Here is a 16,979-nt window from a genome sequence, read left to right on the forward strand (position 1 = left end):
TGGGGCAAATTATCACTCATAAAAGAGTTAAGAAAAATCTTTCTCAAATAGAGGAGAAAAGGGAGGAGAAAAGGGAAGAGGTGAGAAGGGAAAAGTGAAGCCTACTCTCTTCACATATGGCTTAAGGAGGGAATAACTAAATTTGGTATGAAAATCTATCTTCCATTACAGGAAAATAGGGGAGAAGGGGACAAGTGGGGTGAGGGGATGATAGAAGGGAGGGCAAATGGGAAAAGAGAGTAACTAGAAGTAAACACTTTGGGGAAGAGACAAGGTCAAATGAGAGAATAGAATAAAGGGGGAGACAGGGTAGGATGGAGGGAAATACAGTTAGTCTTACACAACATGACTATTATGGAAGTCTTTTGCAAAATGACACATATATAGCATGTACTGAATTGAATTGCTCAGTGGGGATGGGTGGGGAGAGAGGAAGGGAGAGAAGTTGGAATTCAAAGTATTAGAAATAAATGCTGAGAATTGTTATTGCATATAACTGGGAAATAAGAAATACAGGTAATGGGGTATAGAAATTTATCTTGCCCTACAAGAAAAGAGAGAAGATGGGGAAAAGGGAAGGCTGGGGTGTGATAGAAGGGAGGGCACATTGAGGGAAGGGGTAATCAGAATGCAAGGTGTTATGGGGTAGGGGGAGATGGTAAGAAAAATTGGAACTCAAAATTTTGTGAAAATGAACGTCAAAATCTAAAAATAAATTTTAAAAAAAATGTTCCCACATACAACTTCATCAGTCTATTTACCTAGCTTCCCTTTTCCTTCCTTATTGGAATTGTTTTCTATAGCATCTTGTGAATTTCATTCTGGAGAGTATTCCATTCCTCCTAGGGAAATTGTGTAGAATTTTATTTGGTCTATGGATTCGAGTCAACCTTCCTCTGAAAGTTTTGAAATATTCTCTCAGAATCTAGACCACATATTAGACTATGCCCAACCTTTCAGCAATCAGTTTTTCCTAGATGATCAGAATGATGTTCAGAATAGAAATTTTGTTCATCCTTCCACCTTGTAAAAGATGAAATTATCATTAAGTCAAGCCAAGAATTTATTAGATGCCTTGCTTTTAGCATAAGAAAAGCTCTAGCAGATCAGCAAATGCCCTGATAAATAAAATTACCCATCATTGTTTATTATATACCTTGGAGGACACTTAACATGCATCCTGAAGTCCTCATCTATTTGGTCTTTCTTCCCAGATAGTCTTTATTACCACTCCCATGAAAATGTCATATCTATTTTATCTTTCCCCAACTTCTCTCAACCACAATCCTCCTCAACTACCCCTTATCCCAGTTCCTAAATTTCCTCATATAAGTATAACTTCTTAATATTCATTGCTACCCTTTTATTCATCTCTGCTTTTTGAATAAGGTATAGGCTTCTATATGCATAAAAAATTACATACCATTAAATCATAAGCACATTGATGAGGTCAGATTTTTCTACTGGCATTTGTGTGTCTAGTACACCATGATTATTACCCAAAATCTGTACATCTGTATATAAACATCTGAGATCACAGGCTGGCTCCTTTCTTGAATTCTGTCTCCTATAAATTATAAGACAGTCTTCCTGATAGTTTTTTCCTATGCTGTAGCTGTCACTCTTTTATGCCAGCTAGACTAACAAATATAGTGGGCAGTTTCTCCTGACCCTTCCCTTTTCAGTTTCAAGTTCTCTTGAATGGATTTTTAAGATCCTAGGCAACTCTTTTTTCTCCCAGTTAGGTACACTTAATCCTTTCTCAAGGACTTATAATTCTTATATCTTAAAACTATGGTTTAGAAATCTAAATTCTATTCTCAGACACCAACTCTTAAACCAGATGCTCACTCTGCAAATCTACCATTATCTCCCAAAGCCCCTGCTTTCAATCACCAGCAGTACTGAAAACATCATCCATGTCCCTAAGATATTAAATTTCTGATACGAAGGACATCATAATCCCTATTAATTTTTCGTAGACTCCTTCTGCCAGCATTGCTTGTCCTCATGTGAAGTGGGTGTGTAGTGATCAGATCTGACACATCTCCAGGATCTGTCACATCCCAGATTTGTTCTCAGAGAAGATCAACTTCTTTTAGCGTTAATGTGAAGTCAACCAATAGCTGCCTCCATCCCCTTCAAGAAGTCACTCTTCATCTCTTCCACTGACACTTACTGAATATTAACCTCTTTCTTTATGCTATCTATGGATCCTTATCATTACTTTTTGAAATGCTAACAGATGCGTTAGGTTAGCTACAATGAGCCCAACCTTCACTTTCCATAGAAAGACCTCATATTAATTACTTAGTTCTGAATATTCAATGATCCTTCTTCATCTCTTCCTATTTGTCCTATTCTTCTACCCTCCAAACTCCCTGAGACAGATTAAGATATTCTTTTGCTTTCTGAGGTCCTTTTTATTCTTTGCTTTCACCTTAAAGACCCTCTATTGTTTTTTTCTAGAAAGAATATGATAACTAATGAATCATCAAGTCTAATGCCCTTACTTTACAAATAAAGAAACTGAGGCCCACACAGTTAAATTGCTTAAGGTTATATATATGTAATAACAGAATAAAGATTCAAATCTAAGCCTTCTGACACAAAATACAGCACTTTTTCCACTACAACATACTGCCAAACAAGTAGGAGAGTCTACTTGGCAGAGGCAAGAATCAAGATCAAATGCTTACTATGTGCCAGGCACTGTTACATTCTAGGGATATAAATACAACCTAAAAAGGAGAGTCCCTGCCCTCTAGAAGCTTATATTTCAATGTTAGAAGATAACACACTGACGGAAGCATGGTGGAAAAATCCAGAGAGTCGGAAGCAAAACTGATAAAGTAATGAAGTATGGCAGGTTTGAGTCCATCCCCAAAATGAAGCCCCAGCACAAAAGGAACCCAGATCCCAGCCCTTACGCTATGGAATACAATAAGCAAAGGACAGAATCAGCCCTAATAGGTGAATGAACCAGGAAAGAGTGCCAGACCACATACTTCTTGGAATATTGGAATCAGGGATGATGGATCAAGTAAGATTCAATGTTGCAGAAAGTATGAAGTCATGACCTCCAAGACCAGACTGGGGTCTGTCAGAACCATAGAAACCAACTCCTGATTGAGGACTGTGCAAAGAGAAAAAGAAACTGACTAGTGGGCCACCAGAGCACTGAAGTCATACTAATTTACCAGCCACAATGTAGTAAAAAATTATCAGCAACAACATGTCTGTGAAGGATTCATCTTTAAATGGAGACTAATTTTATTCTAAAGAATAAAAGAACAATGGTGTGCAAGAACAATGAACAGAAACAGTTTCATCTCAAACTGTTTTGGTTACATCCCAAAAGTTCAGTATGATATCTCATTGTAAATTACCTTAGCACTATGATCACCACAAAGACCAATCACCATTTAGAAGACTGATTATGAATGATACCCTGCCCCTTGGCAGAGAGGTGATGGACTAGACCTACAGAATAAGACATCTGTTTTTAGACACAAGGAATGTGTTGTCTAAGGCTATGCTTATTTGCTACAAAGATAGGGATGGGGGTGGAAGGAAAGTTAGGATGGAATGGATAGATGATAGGGATACTAAAAGAAAGAAAAAATTAATGAATCATTTAAAAAATACACAGAAGAAAACAGAAGTTCAAAAGGATACATAGAATAGCACTGGAATTATGTTGAATTAGAACTTTAAATAACATTTTTAAATTTTAAAAACAGTGATTCACAATTTCATATACAATTTCTTTTTTCTATTCTTTGTATTGGGAAATATTTGTGTTTGTTGATGCTTGTCAAGTCCATAATAATGAAGAGGAAAATGTTTTTAAAAAGTAGTATGGACTGTTTCCCTAGTAACTAGTTGCATTGTAAGCTTTGTGAAATACTTTATTATCTCAGTTATTGCTTTGTTAAATAAATAGCACAAGTATTACTATTCCAAATTCATAAATGAGGAAAATAAAGCCCCAGAGAACTAAGGTGATTACACGGTCATGGTAATATGGCTTATCAGTGAAGAGCTAGAACCTGAACCTATCTTTTCCTAACACAGAGCCAAGTTAATAAGCATTTATTGAGCCCTTACTATATGCCAGGACTGCATTCAGCACTAGGAAAAAAAAATGGCAAAAGATAGACCCTGATATTGAGGAGCTCACAGTCTAATGGGAAAGACAACATGCAAACTATGTACAAACAAGATATATATGGCAAATGTGGGACAATCTCAGAGAAAAGGCACCACATTAAGTGGGAATAGGAAAGGCTTCATGCAAAAGCTAAGATTTTAGCTAGGATTTGAAGGAATCCAAGGAAGTCATGAAGCAGAGAGAAAAAAATCCCATGTATTGCAGATCTTTCAGTGAAAAAACATGGGAGATGGAGGGTCCTGTGTGAGTAACAGATCCAGTGTCCTTGAATGATATCATAGAATATGTGGAGGGGAGTCTGGTATAAGAACATTTTAAAGGTAAGCTATAAAGGACTCTAAAAGTCACAGAATAAATTGCCTTTGTTCCTGGAGATAAGAGAAAACCACTAAAGTTTATTGAATAAGTGAGTGACATGGTCAGACCTGGGATTCAGGAAGATCACTTTGATAGCTGAGTGGAGGACTGACTGCCTGGGAAGGGAGGGTACATTGAGGGAAGGGGTAATCAGAATGCAAAGTATTATGGGGTGGGGGGAGGAGAGAGATGGGGAGAAAAATTGGTACTCAAAATATTGTGGAAATGAATATTGAAATCTAAAAATAAATAAATACAATAAAAAAAAGAAGAAAGAATTCACTGGTTACCTCCTGATAGATACCTCAAAATGAAAACTCCCAGAAACATCACAGACAAATTCTAGAGCTTCCAAGTCAAAGAATACTGCAAGCAACCAGGAAGAAAGAATTCAAGTACTAAGGAGACACAGTTAGGATCACACACAATTTCGCAGCCACCACTATACAGGAGCAAAGAATCTGGAATACAATATTCTACAAGACAAAGATTATAGGCTTACAGCCAAGTATAATAACTTACCCAGCAAAACTGAGTATACAATGCTTCAGGGAGGAAAGTGGAGCTTTAATGAAATAGAAGATTTCCAAGCACTTCTCATGAAATGACCAGAGCTATATAGAAACTTTAAGGTTCAGATACAGGAGTGAAAAGAATCATATAAAGGTAAGCATTAGTAAATAATGATAAGGAAATAAACAAGGATAAACTGCTCACATTAAAATATGGGGAGATGACACATATGTCTCCTCCAAACCCTAGCATCATCAGGGTTCATAGAGGGAGTTCAATTAGACAAGGCCTGGGAATAATTCTGTTGTCTTCAGGATCTTAAGAATGGAATGAGAGGGGCAGAGAAATATGGGGGTGGGGGTAGAAGAGAGAAAGGAAAGGAAGTTTAGGGAAAATTATCTCACAGAACCAGAGTAGACAGGTAAATATCAATACACTCAAAAAGGAGGAGGTGAGCGGGAGGTGGCTGATACCTAAACCTCACTCTCATTAAACTTGGCCAAAAAAAAAAAAAAAAAGGAAGGATACACACATACACATACAAAAACACATTCACAGACACACACATACACATAATCAGCAGGGTACAAAAAAATTTCACCTAACAATAGGAAAGAAAGTGGTTAGAAGGGGCGAGGGTTAGATTGAGGGAGGGATTAGTCCTAAGCAAAGCAAACTCTAAAGATTTACAAAAATATTTATAACTTTTTTTGTATTAATTTATTTTAGTCAACATTCACTTCCACAACATTTTGAGTTCCAAATTTTCTCCCTATCTTCCCCCTCCCCCCACCCCAAAATGGTTTGTACTCTGATTACCCCTTCTCGCACTTTGCTCTCTCCTCCATCACCCCTCCCCCTCACTTTCTTGTAGGACAAAATAGATTTCTATACCCCATTGCCTGTATATCTTACTTCCCAGTTGCATGTAAAAACAATTTTTAATATTTGTTTTTAAAACACTGAGTTCTAAATTCTCTCCCTGCTTCCCTCCCTCCCTTCCTTCACTGAGATGGCAAGCAATTCAATATGGATTATAGATATATGATTATTCAAAACCCATCCACAATATAGTGATGTTATGAAAGACTCACTATATTTTCCTCCATCCTATCCTGCCCCCCATTTATTCTTTTCTCTCCTTTGACCCTGAGCCTTTTCTAAAGTGTTTGCTTATGACTACCCCCTGCCCTATGTGTCCTCCCTTCTACTATCTTGATACTCTTCTCTCCTTCCCCCTACTTTCTTGTAGGGTACCCAATAGAGTATGTTATTCCCTCCTTAAGCCAAATCCAATGAGAGTAAGATTCACTCATGCCCTCTTACCTCCCCCTCTTCCCTTCTATTGCAAAACCTTTTTCTTGCCTCTTTTATGTGAGATAGTTTACCTCATTCTATCTCTCCCTTTCTCTTTCTCCCAATATATTCCTCTCATCCCTTAATTTTATTTTTAGATATCATCCCTTCATATTCAACTCACCCTGTACCTGCCTCCCCCCACCCCTCCCCCTACCGACCTACCTACCTATCTCCTCCAACTACCATAATAGTGAGAAAGATCATGAGTTACAAATATCATCTTTCCATGTAGGAATGTAAACAGTTCAACTTTAGTAAGTCCCTTATAATTTCTGTTTCCTGTTTACCTTTTCATACTTCTCTTGATTTTTTTATGTGAAAATCAAATTTTCTATTCAGCTCTGGCCTTTTCATCAACAATGCTTGAAAGTCCTCTATTTCACTGAATGTCTATTTTTTTCCCCTGAAGGATTATAACTCAGTTTTGCTGGAGAGGTGATTCTTGGTTTTAATTCTAGCTCTGTTGACCTCCAGAATATCATGTTCCAAGCCCTCCAATCCCTTAATGTAAAAACTGCTAGATGTTGTGTTATCCTGATTGTATTTCCACAATACTCAAATTGTTTCTTTCTGGCTGCTTGTAATATTTTCTCCTTGACTTGGCAACAAAATTCCTAGGCATTTTCCTTTTGGGATCTCTTTCCAGAGGCGACCAGTGGATTCTTTCAATATCTATTTTACCTTCTGATCCTAATATATCAGGGCTGTTTTCCTTGACATTTTCTTGAAAGATTATATCTAGGCTCTTTTTTTGATCATGGCTTTCAGGTAGTCCAATAATTTTTAAATTACCTCTCCTGGATCTATTTTCCAGGTCAGTGGTTTTTCCAATGAGATATTTCACATTGTCTTTGATTTTTTTTTCATTCTTTTGATTTTGCTTTATAATTTTTGATTTCTCATAAAGTAATTAGCTTCTATTTGCTCCATTCTAATTTTGGAGGAGGGATTATTTTCTTCAGTGACCTTTTGGACCTCCTTTTCCATCTGGCCAACTCTGCTTTTTAAGGCATTCTTCCTCTCATTGGCTTTTTGGACTTCTTTTGCTATTTGGGTTGGTCTGTTTTTTAAGGTCTTATTTTCTTCAGTATTTTTTTTGGGTCTCCTTTAGCAAGCTGTTTACTCGTTTTTCATGATTTTCTCGTATCACTCTCATTTCTCTTCCCAATTTTTCCTCTACTTCTCTTACTTGACTTTCAAAATCCTCATCGACTTCTTCCATGGCTTTTCTTTTCATACTTTCCTTGGAGGCTTTAGATGTAGGAGCTTTGACTTTGTTGTCAAAGTTTTGTATGTTTTGATCTTGTCACCAAAGTAAGATTCTATAGTCTGAGTTTTTTTACACTGTATGTGCATTTTCCCAGCCAAATACTTGACTTTCAAATTCTTCGTCCAGGTAGGACTCTGCTTCCAGTGGGGAAGGGATGGTGTACTGTCTCAAACTTCAGAGGTTTTATGCAGCTGTTTTCAGAGACAACTCTAAGGGCTTGTAAATTTTCAGTTGTTCCAAAGTGGTATGATCAGAGAGATGTTTATTCCTTTCCTGGGCTATGCTCTGATCTGTGAGTGACCACAAGCACTCTTTTCTGCCTTGGAATTGGGAGGAGGATTCCCTCTTCACTGCACCACAAGTTCCATCTCAATAATGCTTCTCCTCATCCCAGGACCACCACCCAGGACTGTGACCCAGATCCAAGCAGGGTAAAGTAAGAGAATCCTTCCTCAGTGCCAGCAAAGAGATTCCTGCAATTGTCCTCTGATCAGTTCCTCAATCCCCACACTATCTGTGGACCAGGAGCTCCAGGATCTATGGAAGCAGTTGCCACTGCCACTACTGCCTCTGCCACAGCCTCCACTACTTCTGCCACATCGGGGCTGGGGATGGACCCAGTTTTTCTCTCATCCAAATCTAACAGTTTTCCCATTGACTTTCAATGCTATCTTTGGCATTTGTTGGTTGAAAACTTGGGAAACCACTGCAGCTGCCAGTGATTCCCTGAGGCCTGCTCTAGCCCTGTCTATGCTGGTGTAGTCCATGCTGGAATGCGCTCCATTCCCAGCTCAGTGTGACCAACTCATCCTTTCAGGCTGTCCTGAACTAGAAACTTGTTTCACTCCATCATTTTGGGGGTTCTACAGCTCTAGAATTTGTTTAGAGTCATTTTTATAAGTATTTGGAGAGGTTTGGGGGAGAGCTCAAGCAAGTCCCTGCTTTTACTCTGCCATCTTTGCTCCGTCCCTTTCCATAACTCTTTGTGAAGTGGCAAAAGATGGGAATCTGATGGAAGGCTCATAAATTGGAGAATGGATGAACAAATTATAAAAATATAACGGAATATTATTGTACTCAATTCTTATAAGCACACTCTTATCAGTGGGGACCAACTAGGATTCCTGAGACTAATGAAGAAATGTGCTACCCACCTACTAATAAGTGAAAAATTCAGAGCGCAGAATAAAACAAATATATTTTTGACATAGCAAATGTGGAAATTTGTTTTGATTGCCTATCTATGTTCTTATGTCTTGTATTCTCAGTTGGGGATAATGGAAGGAGAGGCAGGATTCTGAGAAAGTAGATCTTGGCCGATTAGCACAAAATATTTTTTAAACAGAGAGACATTATCTAGTCCAATCCCCATTTCTAAAATTAAGAGGAAACTAAGAGTAGAAAAGGAAGTGCAGTGAGCTTACTCAAAATTACACAGTGATTCGATAACAGAATACGAACCAGGATTTCTGGCTCAAAGTCCAATGCTCTTAGCCTACGCTACGGTGCCTCAGCTAAGGCTCTACATGTGCTTTACTTTTAATGGGACCTAACAATGCACCAAACTGACTTTGCATCTTACAAGATTAAAACCCGGAAAAACTGAGATTATGTGTTCTTAAAGAAAGAGAGCAAGGTTTTGCCCCACTTATCAACAGAAAGTATGGCACTTTTTTTTTTATTAGGCTTTTGGACCACATGAAGAAATGATTGGAGACCTCATGGCAATGGCAAGATTTTAAATACAAATTCTAGGATAAAGTGGATTTTGAAACATCAGAAATTAATCTGAACTAAATAAGAATAAAAGGATTTGGCATTATGTAAAATATGGTATAATTAGTGCTTTGAAATTTTAATGGACTTTAGTTGGTTGGTAAACTTAGGGGCACAGCACATTTGTTCAAATATACTAAACACCTTGCATTTGTCCTGTGGGACACTATATATCTGTCATAGCATTTTCAGTCTATCTTTTGATCCTCACATAACCTACAGTCATGGATCAGGCTTCTGGGTAATTCATAAGCTTTAGCCTGGTGCTCTGAAATCACCAGACTGCATAAAGCAGGTAGGGTGGTTAGAATGTGAATGCTTTCTAGTCACCACTTGTTTACAGCTAAAACACAATAGCTCACATGGCAAAGGACCAGAATATCTCCCTTGGATTTAGGTATGCTCAGATATGTATAATCATTATAATAACCAGATCATGTTATTACAAGAAGAATTCAAGAATTCATCCAGTTTTTGTTGCTTCTTCTACTTTGAAAAAGAAAAATGACAAATGAATTTGAAGTGTGTAAACTCGAGTTATTTTTATGATGTACTCATTTAAACACTGCAGCAGCATCAGGAGACACAAACAAAAATTATATCACATCTTTCTCTCTGCTATGACACCCCAAGCTACCTAGAACACTTAACCTATACTTCTGAATTCACTACTTATACATATGGGATGTGGAAATCAGCCAGTGTGCAGTGATGTGAATACTAATAGTCATCAAATTTGCTTCTCAGTTCTGTAAAACATAACTAAATATAAATCATTTAACCATTCTTGGCCTCAATTTCCTCATCTGTAAAATAAAGGTAAAAATCCTTATTCAGTGTTATCATCAACTATAAATGCTATATAATTGGGCAGAAAGTTACTACTCTGTACTGATCCAAGGACATATGCTTGAACTTCTTAAATAAATGCCTGTAGTCAGTCTAATTTTTCTTTATCATTTGCTGCTTTCTCATATATGTACAATACTCAATTTGCAGATCAAGCGGCTGCTATAACCTGACCTAATCAGTATAATATGCCTACTTGTATGCAAAACTAATTTTAAAATAGAAGGAAGCTTTTTATGAGTTATTTTCTTGCTGTTAATATAATAATCATCTTGCCTTAAACACCAGCGGAATTCAAAATATTCTCATTTCAAACTCAACCATCTAGGCTATGGTTTCAACCTATGTGCCAGGCCACCTGCTTTAAATGGGGAGACATCACCATCTTGTGGATGCTTCAGGTACTGCGGCCAATGGGACCTTTATTTCTTCTAGAAACTTAAAAGTAAGTTGAAGACATTTCTTACTGCTCTAACTGCTCCTATACACACACACACACACACACACACACACACACACATGGATGGATGTATGTATGCTTGTGTTCACACACACATATATGCATACGTGTATACATCCATACATGTGTGTATACATGCATATACATGGTACCATATAATTTACATTTCATAATACACTATATAACATGTTACATCTTGCTGATATTCAAAATTTACCAGCACAGTGAATACTAGCACAGGACTCAGAAAGAGCACAGAATCTTCCAATCAAAAATCTTCAGTGCTCTGCACTAAATAAAGAACACTAAACTCACAGGATCATGGATGCCTTTAGACAGCAATCTGCAAATATGGAACCCGAGGCCCAAAAACAGGAGATGGCTTTTCCAATGACGGCAGAGCTGGAGATCAAACGTAGACTCTCTGACTACAAAGGTGATGCTCTTTCTTCCCCTCCAAGCTATCACCCTTCCGTATCATCTCAATTTATCATCACAACAATCCTCCAAGGTAAACATTATAGGTCTTTTTTTTTATTTTATAGATAAGGAATTAAACAGAAAGTTAAGGGAGCTGCACAAGTTTACATAGCTAGTAATTAGTAAACCTACACTTCCATCCCAAGTCTCCTAACCCCATGGAAGGAAATGACCAATACCTATAAATTTATGCCAATGAAATCTTCTTTACGAAAACTATGTATATTTGTTATTCATTCATTTCAGCCATGTCCAACTCTTTGTGACTCCATTTTTGGAGTTTCCTTGCAAAGATACTGGAGCAGTTTTGCCATTTTCCTTTTCCAGGTCATTTTATTGATAAGGAAACTGAGGCAAACAGTATTAAATGACATGTCCAGGATCACACAGCTAATAAGCATCTGAGACCTGATTTAAACTCAGGTCTTCCTAAATCCAAGCCTGGCACTCTATCCACTGTACTACTTAGCTACTCCTCAATGTATATACTGAAATCTAGATTTACCCCTTCTCCGCTACCCCACCCTCCATAAGGAACTGATTAAGCCATCTTACAAAAGAGTCTTCACTTCATAAAAATCCTCTAAAGAATTTCTTTGTACCAGTTAGTAAGACATTTAAAATATAATTCATTTCCTGAAATTCAAATGAAGATTTTCAGAAGTACATCTTGCATAGTGAGGTATATTTGTAGACAGAGTAAATGCTTGCACTGTTTACCTTGTGCTCAAATGGAGCTCCATAATAGCCATCATTTAGCCCAAAAATTATTTCATTTTGGTTGCGAGCATGAATCTGAAAGAAAAAAGATACACTAAAATAGATTAATTAGTTCTTCTTATACCTTCTAATTTTCTTTACAGACAGACAACAAAAATAAAAAGAGGTTCTGATATTTTTTTTAAACGAATGCTCTTTCAAGTCATTATATAATTTAAACAAACAAAGCCACTTTAGTTGAAAACCTTGTCCTCTGGAGCTCTCCATTCTCCCATGTTCTTCATCTCAAGATCCTTGAGAAACAGATGAGATATTATGGAGGTACAACTGACTAGATGCAGCAACTGATTAGATATAGCATTTGAAGGAATTATATACTCCACAGAAATAGGTAAATTTAGGTGAAGGGCAGGTTTAAAGCAGATAAATGAGTTTCACTTTGAGGTATCAATGGGACACCAGTGTGAAGATGGTAATCAAGCAGTCAGAGATGCGAAACTGGAGTCCAGAATTAGGGTTCAGGAAACATCTGCACAAAGGTGATGAATGGGGTGGGAAGAAATGATCTCACCAAGGATGACAGAACAGAAAGAAAAGATAATGCTCAGGACTGAGTTTTGGGAAAATCACTGTCAGGATACAGAAGGTAATATAGCAACACAGACCTGGTCATATATCTGTATTTATTCACTTTATATTTATACCATACAAACTCATATGTATGTTTTCTACCCTATTAGAATGTAAGCTTACTACAAGTAGGAATTGCTTCATTCTTTGTACTTATATTCTCAATGCCTACCACACTGTCTGAAACATGGTAGCATAATAAATGGTTGCTGACTGATTCTCCTTACACATGGAAGCATGAAGTCAATGGCATTGCAGTAGACTAACAAAATAATTAGAACTATATGTAAACATCAATCCACAAATTACCTGTTGACCCACGTATTTTAATCCATCCAGAGAGACTTTCCACTCAATCAGCAGCTGGTAGAGGTCCTTCTTTCCACCCCATATCCTTACCACAAAACAGGATACTGATGTGTCAAGATGGTCAGGCATTATACCAAAATCAAGACTCCTCCAAGTTGGATTCTATTGATGGAGGGAAAAAAGCATAAAAGCAAAAGACAACTTCTTTAGAATTATTTCAATCAAGCTACAAATTACTGTCACCTTAAAAACTGAACAGTCTTTGAAATATATTGACAAGTCACTAAGTGAAATAATGAGATACTCCAATTAACACCTAAGAGATTACAATGATACTATTCATAAAAATCATCATCAAAAACAAACATCCCCTCATATAGCTATAACCATCAGGGAATGAAATGCTTCCAGTAAGTAAATTTTCCAGGCAACTAAAATTTGCCCTTTTAAAACTACTAAAACTTTTGTCTTAAAATGTATTTAACAAAAATCTCTCCAAAAATAATAGCTCTAAAAAATGACAAGCAAGATGATTTCAGAAAAACCTGGACTAATGAACTGATACATAGTAAAGTGAACAAAATCAGGAGATGTATACAATAACAGCAATATTGTTCAATGAAGAGTTGTGAATGCCTTTGATATTCTTAGCAATACAAAGATCCAAGACAATTCCAAAGGCCTAATGATGAAGTACACCATCCACCTTCAGAGAAAGAACTGATGTGGTTTGAATACAGATTAAAGGATGCTACTTTTCACTTTCTTTCCTTTATTTTTTTCTTTTGTGTCTTCTTGTACAAGATGACAAATATACAAATGTTTTACATAATTGCACATGTATAATCTACATCTGATTGTTTACAATCTCAGGGAAGGGGGGAGGGAGAGATAAAATTTGCAACTCAAAACTTAAAATAAAAACGCTAAAAAAGAGTAGCTCTCATTTCTCTAGGATTTCTCTTACAAAAATTTGTGAGACAGGTCAAATAATCATTATCAGTTCCATATTACAGATAAAGAAAAAGGACTGAAAGGTGAAGTCACTTGCCCAAGGTTACACTCTCTTGGTTCTTGAATTTTCTCTAGCTGCCCCTCATTGCCTGGAACACTCTCTCTCCTCCACTCTGCCTAATGACCTTCCTGGCTTCCTTTAAGTTGCAATTAAAATCCCTTCTTTTAATGGAAGCCTTCACCAACCCTTCTCAATTCCAGTGTTTTCTTTCAATTATGCCGTATTTATCTGGTATGTAGCTTACTTTGTACATATTCATTTGCATGGTTTCTCCCCAATTGGATTGTATGCTCCTAAGGAGAGAAACTATCTTTTGCCCCTGTTTGAATCCCCAGCACTTAACACAGTCCCTTGCACACAATGGGGTTTTGATGGATGTTTACTGAATGAATGAGTAATGGTGGAACAAGAACTCAAACCTGGGTTTCTTGAGTTTCTGCTTTCCAGTACACTTTCTAATATTCTAAGATGTCTATAACAAAATATATACCTGCCTTAATTAAGAATGCTAAACACAATTTAACCTGTTTTTGGTTACGGGGTCAACATTACGAACATTCTTTCAAAATGGAAAGAAAAAGGAGTTTGAATACCAGCTTTACCATGGTGCTATCCTAAGCCAGCTACTTTAGTTTTCTAAGCTTCAGTTTCTTCCCATGTAAAATAAGGGGGTATATCATTCCCAAGCCTACTTCACGATATTTAACTTTTTCATTTATATTTGTAACATTCATTATTCTACTAAGCTGTAATAGTTTCACTGGCTACTGAATTATGCACATAAACATAAATAACCTTATAAATATCCCTACAGGGCCTTCACCACTGTATTACATCTGTTTCATTCCAGTGAGACATCAATTCCATTTTATTCATTTTTTTCCAATTTACAAGCACTTTGAAGGAGGAGGAAGAGAACGATGAGATGGAGAAGAAAGGGAGAGGGAAGGAGAAAGATAAGAAGAAAAATGACAAAGTCAAGCAAAGCAAATTCCCAAATTGGCCATGTCCAAAACATGTCTCATTCTATATCTTGAATCCACCACCTCTCAGACATTGTTTTTTAAATTGCTATCAAGGTCTACCTAAAGCATCAGTCCCCAGAGTCAGGCAAGGCATGTGTCTACCCTAGACAAGAACTGAAAATTATGCCTCCTGTACACTGTCCAATGGAAGTTCAACATCTTCACATGGAACATGAAAAAGCATAAAATATGTTCCATTTGCCATGCTAAGGACAGCAGAAATCTCAGGTATTAAATATGTACCTTATAATAGAGTAAAACCTACATAACTACAATTGCACTCTTTTTGATCAAGTCATCCAACACACTGAGGACACACCAATTCAGAAAAGAATACACATAGCAACATTATGATCATTTAAAAAAAAAGAAATAAGTCATGTATTTAATGACTGAGTGGTAGCTGAAAAAACTGTTATGTGTATCTAATGGAATATTACTCTGACAAAAGAATGACAACTGCTGACCTATACTGACAGGGGGAGTTTTTTCATCCCTATACCAACAAAATCACAAGTCCAATTCCTAGCTCTTAAAAAATGATAACTATGAAAAACAAATTGGAGAAAGAAATGGTAAACCACTCCAGTATCTTTGCAAAGAAAACCCCAGTCAGACATGACTGAAACAACTCAACAACAACATGAAAAACAAAAACAAAATTTAGTTTCATATATTTTCTATTCTTTGTTGTTGTTGATAGTTACAAATTTAGAATTTTAAAATATGTGCATTTATAATGCATAATATTACTAGTTATCTCATTACACCTCAGGTAACTGGTTATCTTTCCTACTTCTAGTTTTTCCCCAGCCCTACTCCCTTGCTTGCTTCTAACCTGCTTCATACAAAAATGAAATAACTCCTATTCCATGAGGAACAGAGTTCACATTCTACCATACTTATATATATTCATTCAATTGGATCTATGATCTCATGGATTCAGGATTTCCTTCTAGTAATGAAGATTACAACCCATCCATGCCTGCCCTTCCTATGTGAATCATATTATGGCCAGGACAGCTAGCCGGTGCAGTGGAGAGAGCACCAGTGCAAGAGTCAGGAGGACCTGAGTTCAAATCTCACCCCAGACACTTGACACTCGCTAGCTGTGTGACCTCGGGCAATTCACTTAACCCCAATTGCCTCATCCTGGGTCATCTCCAGTCATTTTGATGAATATCTGGTCACTGGATTCAGATGGCTCTGGAGGAGAAGTGAGGCTGGTGACCTGCACAGTCCTCCCTCACTCAAAACAAAGTCAAGTGCAAGTCATGTCATTACTTCTCTGATGACATGGTCATCTTTGGCAACGAAGGACAAACACACACATATTATGGCCACCTATAAATTCACCACAGGAGTTCCAAATAACATTTTAGAGGTCTTCCTCAACTTCTCCCAACATTTAAGGATGACGAGGGGAGCATTCTAGCTGTCCACATTCCTTTTTGCCACATAACCAGTCCATTTTCTGTCATACTGATAACATCCTTTACTCCTATTCTTCAGAGTTCCTCACTGGTTACATGATACAACCTTCTCACACTCATCATTTACCTTTCCACTGCCCTCTCTGCCATACAGCAAAAGTGCCAAAAATTTTTTTATTAAAAAGTTGGGTCTGTGCTATTATGAAAAGCTTGAGTCAGTAAAAGTGCTTTGCAATTTTCTGAAAGCAAGCTAGTGTCCCCTTTCTTCCTCTTTCAACTCTAGATCCACCCAACTCACTATCTGTGTTATCCGTCTTAGATACATAAACTGTTAGATAAGCTCTACAGGGTATCTATTCAGATGAATTTTGAAAACATTCTTCTTCCTTGGTTTTGGTCTTTCTGGTGTGGAAAGACTAGAGAAACTCCCACTGAATGATTACAATTTTTTTTCAGGAGGATCTGAAATGTCCTGAGGCTTGATGAAATCAATGTTATCCACAAATAGGATTGTTTGGAAAAACCTCACAATTCACAATAAAACATCTACAGAAAGCCTGGCAAAATAAACAATGTCATTTCAAGGTCATTCAAGGATTAATAGAGAAA

General features: G+C 37.1%; 1 protein-coding gene across 2 annotated transcripts in view; it reads right to left on the reverse strand.

Annotated features, from left to right (window-relative positions):
* Nucleotides 1-16,979, reverse strand: part of UVRAG (UV radiation resistance associated) — a 428,278-nt gene that overhangs the window by 309,146 nt on the left and 102,153 nt on the right. For both annotated transcript variants that reach the window (XM_072610800.1, XM_072610801.1), the window contains exons 4-5: nt 12,898-13,059; nt 11,959-12,033 (exon numbers count right to left, since the gene is read on the reverse strand). In XM_072610800.1, coding sequence (XP_072466901.1) covers nt 11,959-12,033; nt 12,898-13,059 — 237 coding nt within the window. The remainder of the gene's footprint in view (nt 1-11,958; nt 12,034-12,897; nt 13,060-16,979) is intronic.

Source organism: Notamacropus eugenii, chromosome 5 (genome assembly GCF_028372415.1).
Source record: "Notamacropus eugenii isolate mMacEug1 chromosome 5, mMacEug1.pri_v2, whole genome shotgun sequence".
Classification (NCBI taxonomy): Eukaryota; Metazoa; Chordata; class Mammalia; order Diprotodontia; family Macropodidae; genus Notamacropus; species Notamacropus eugenii.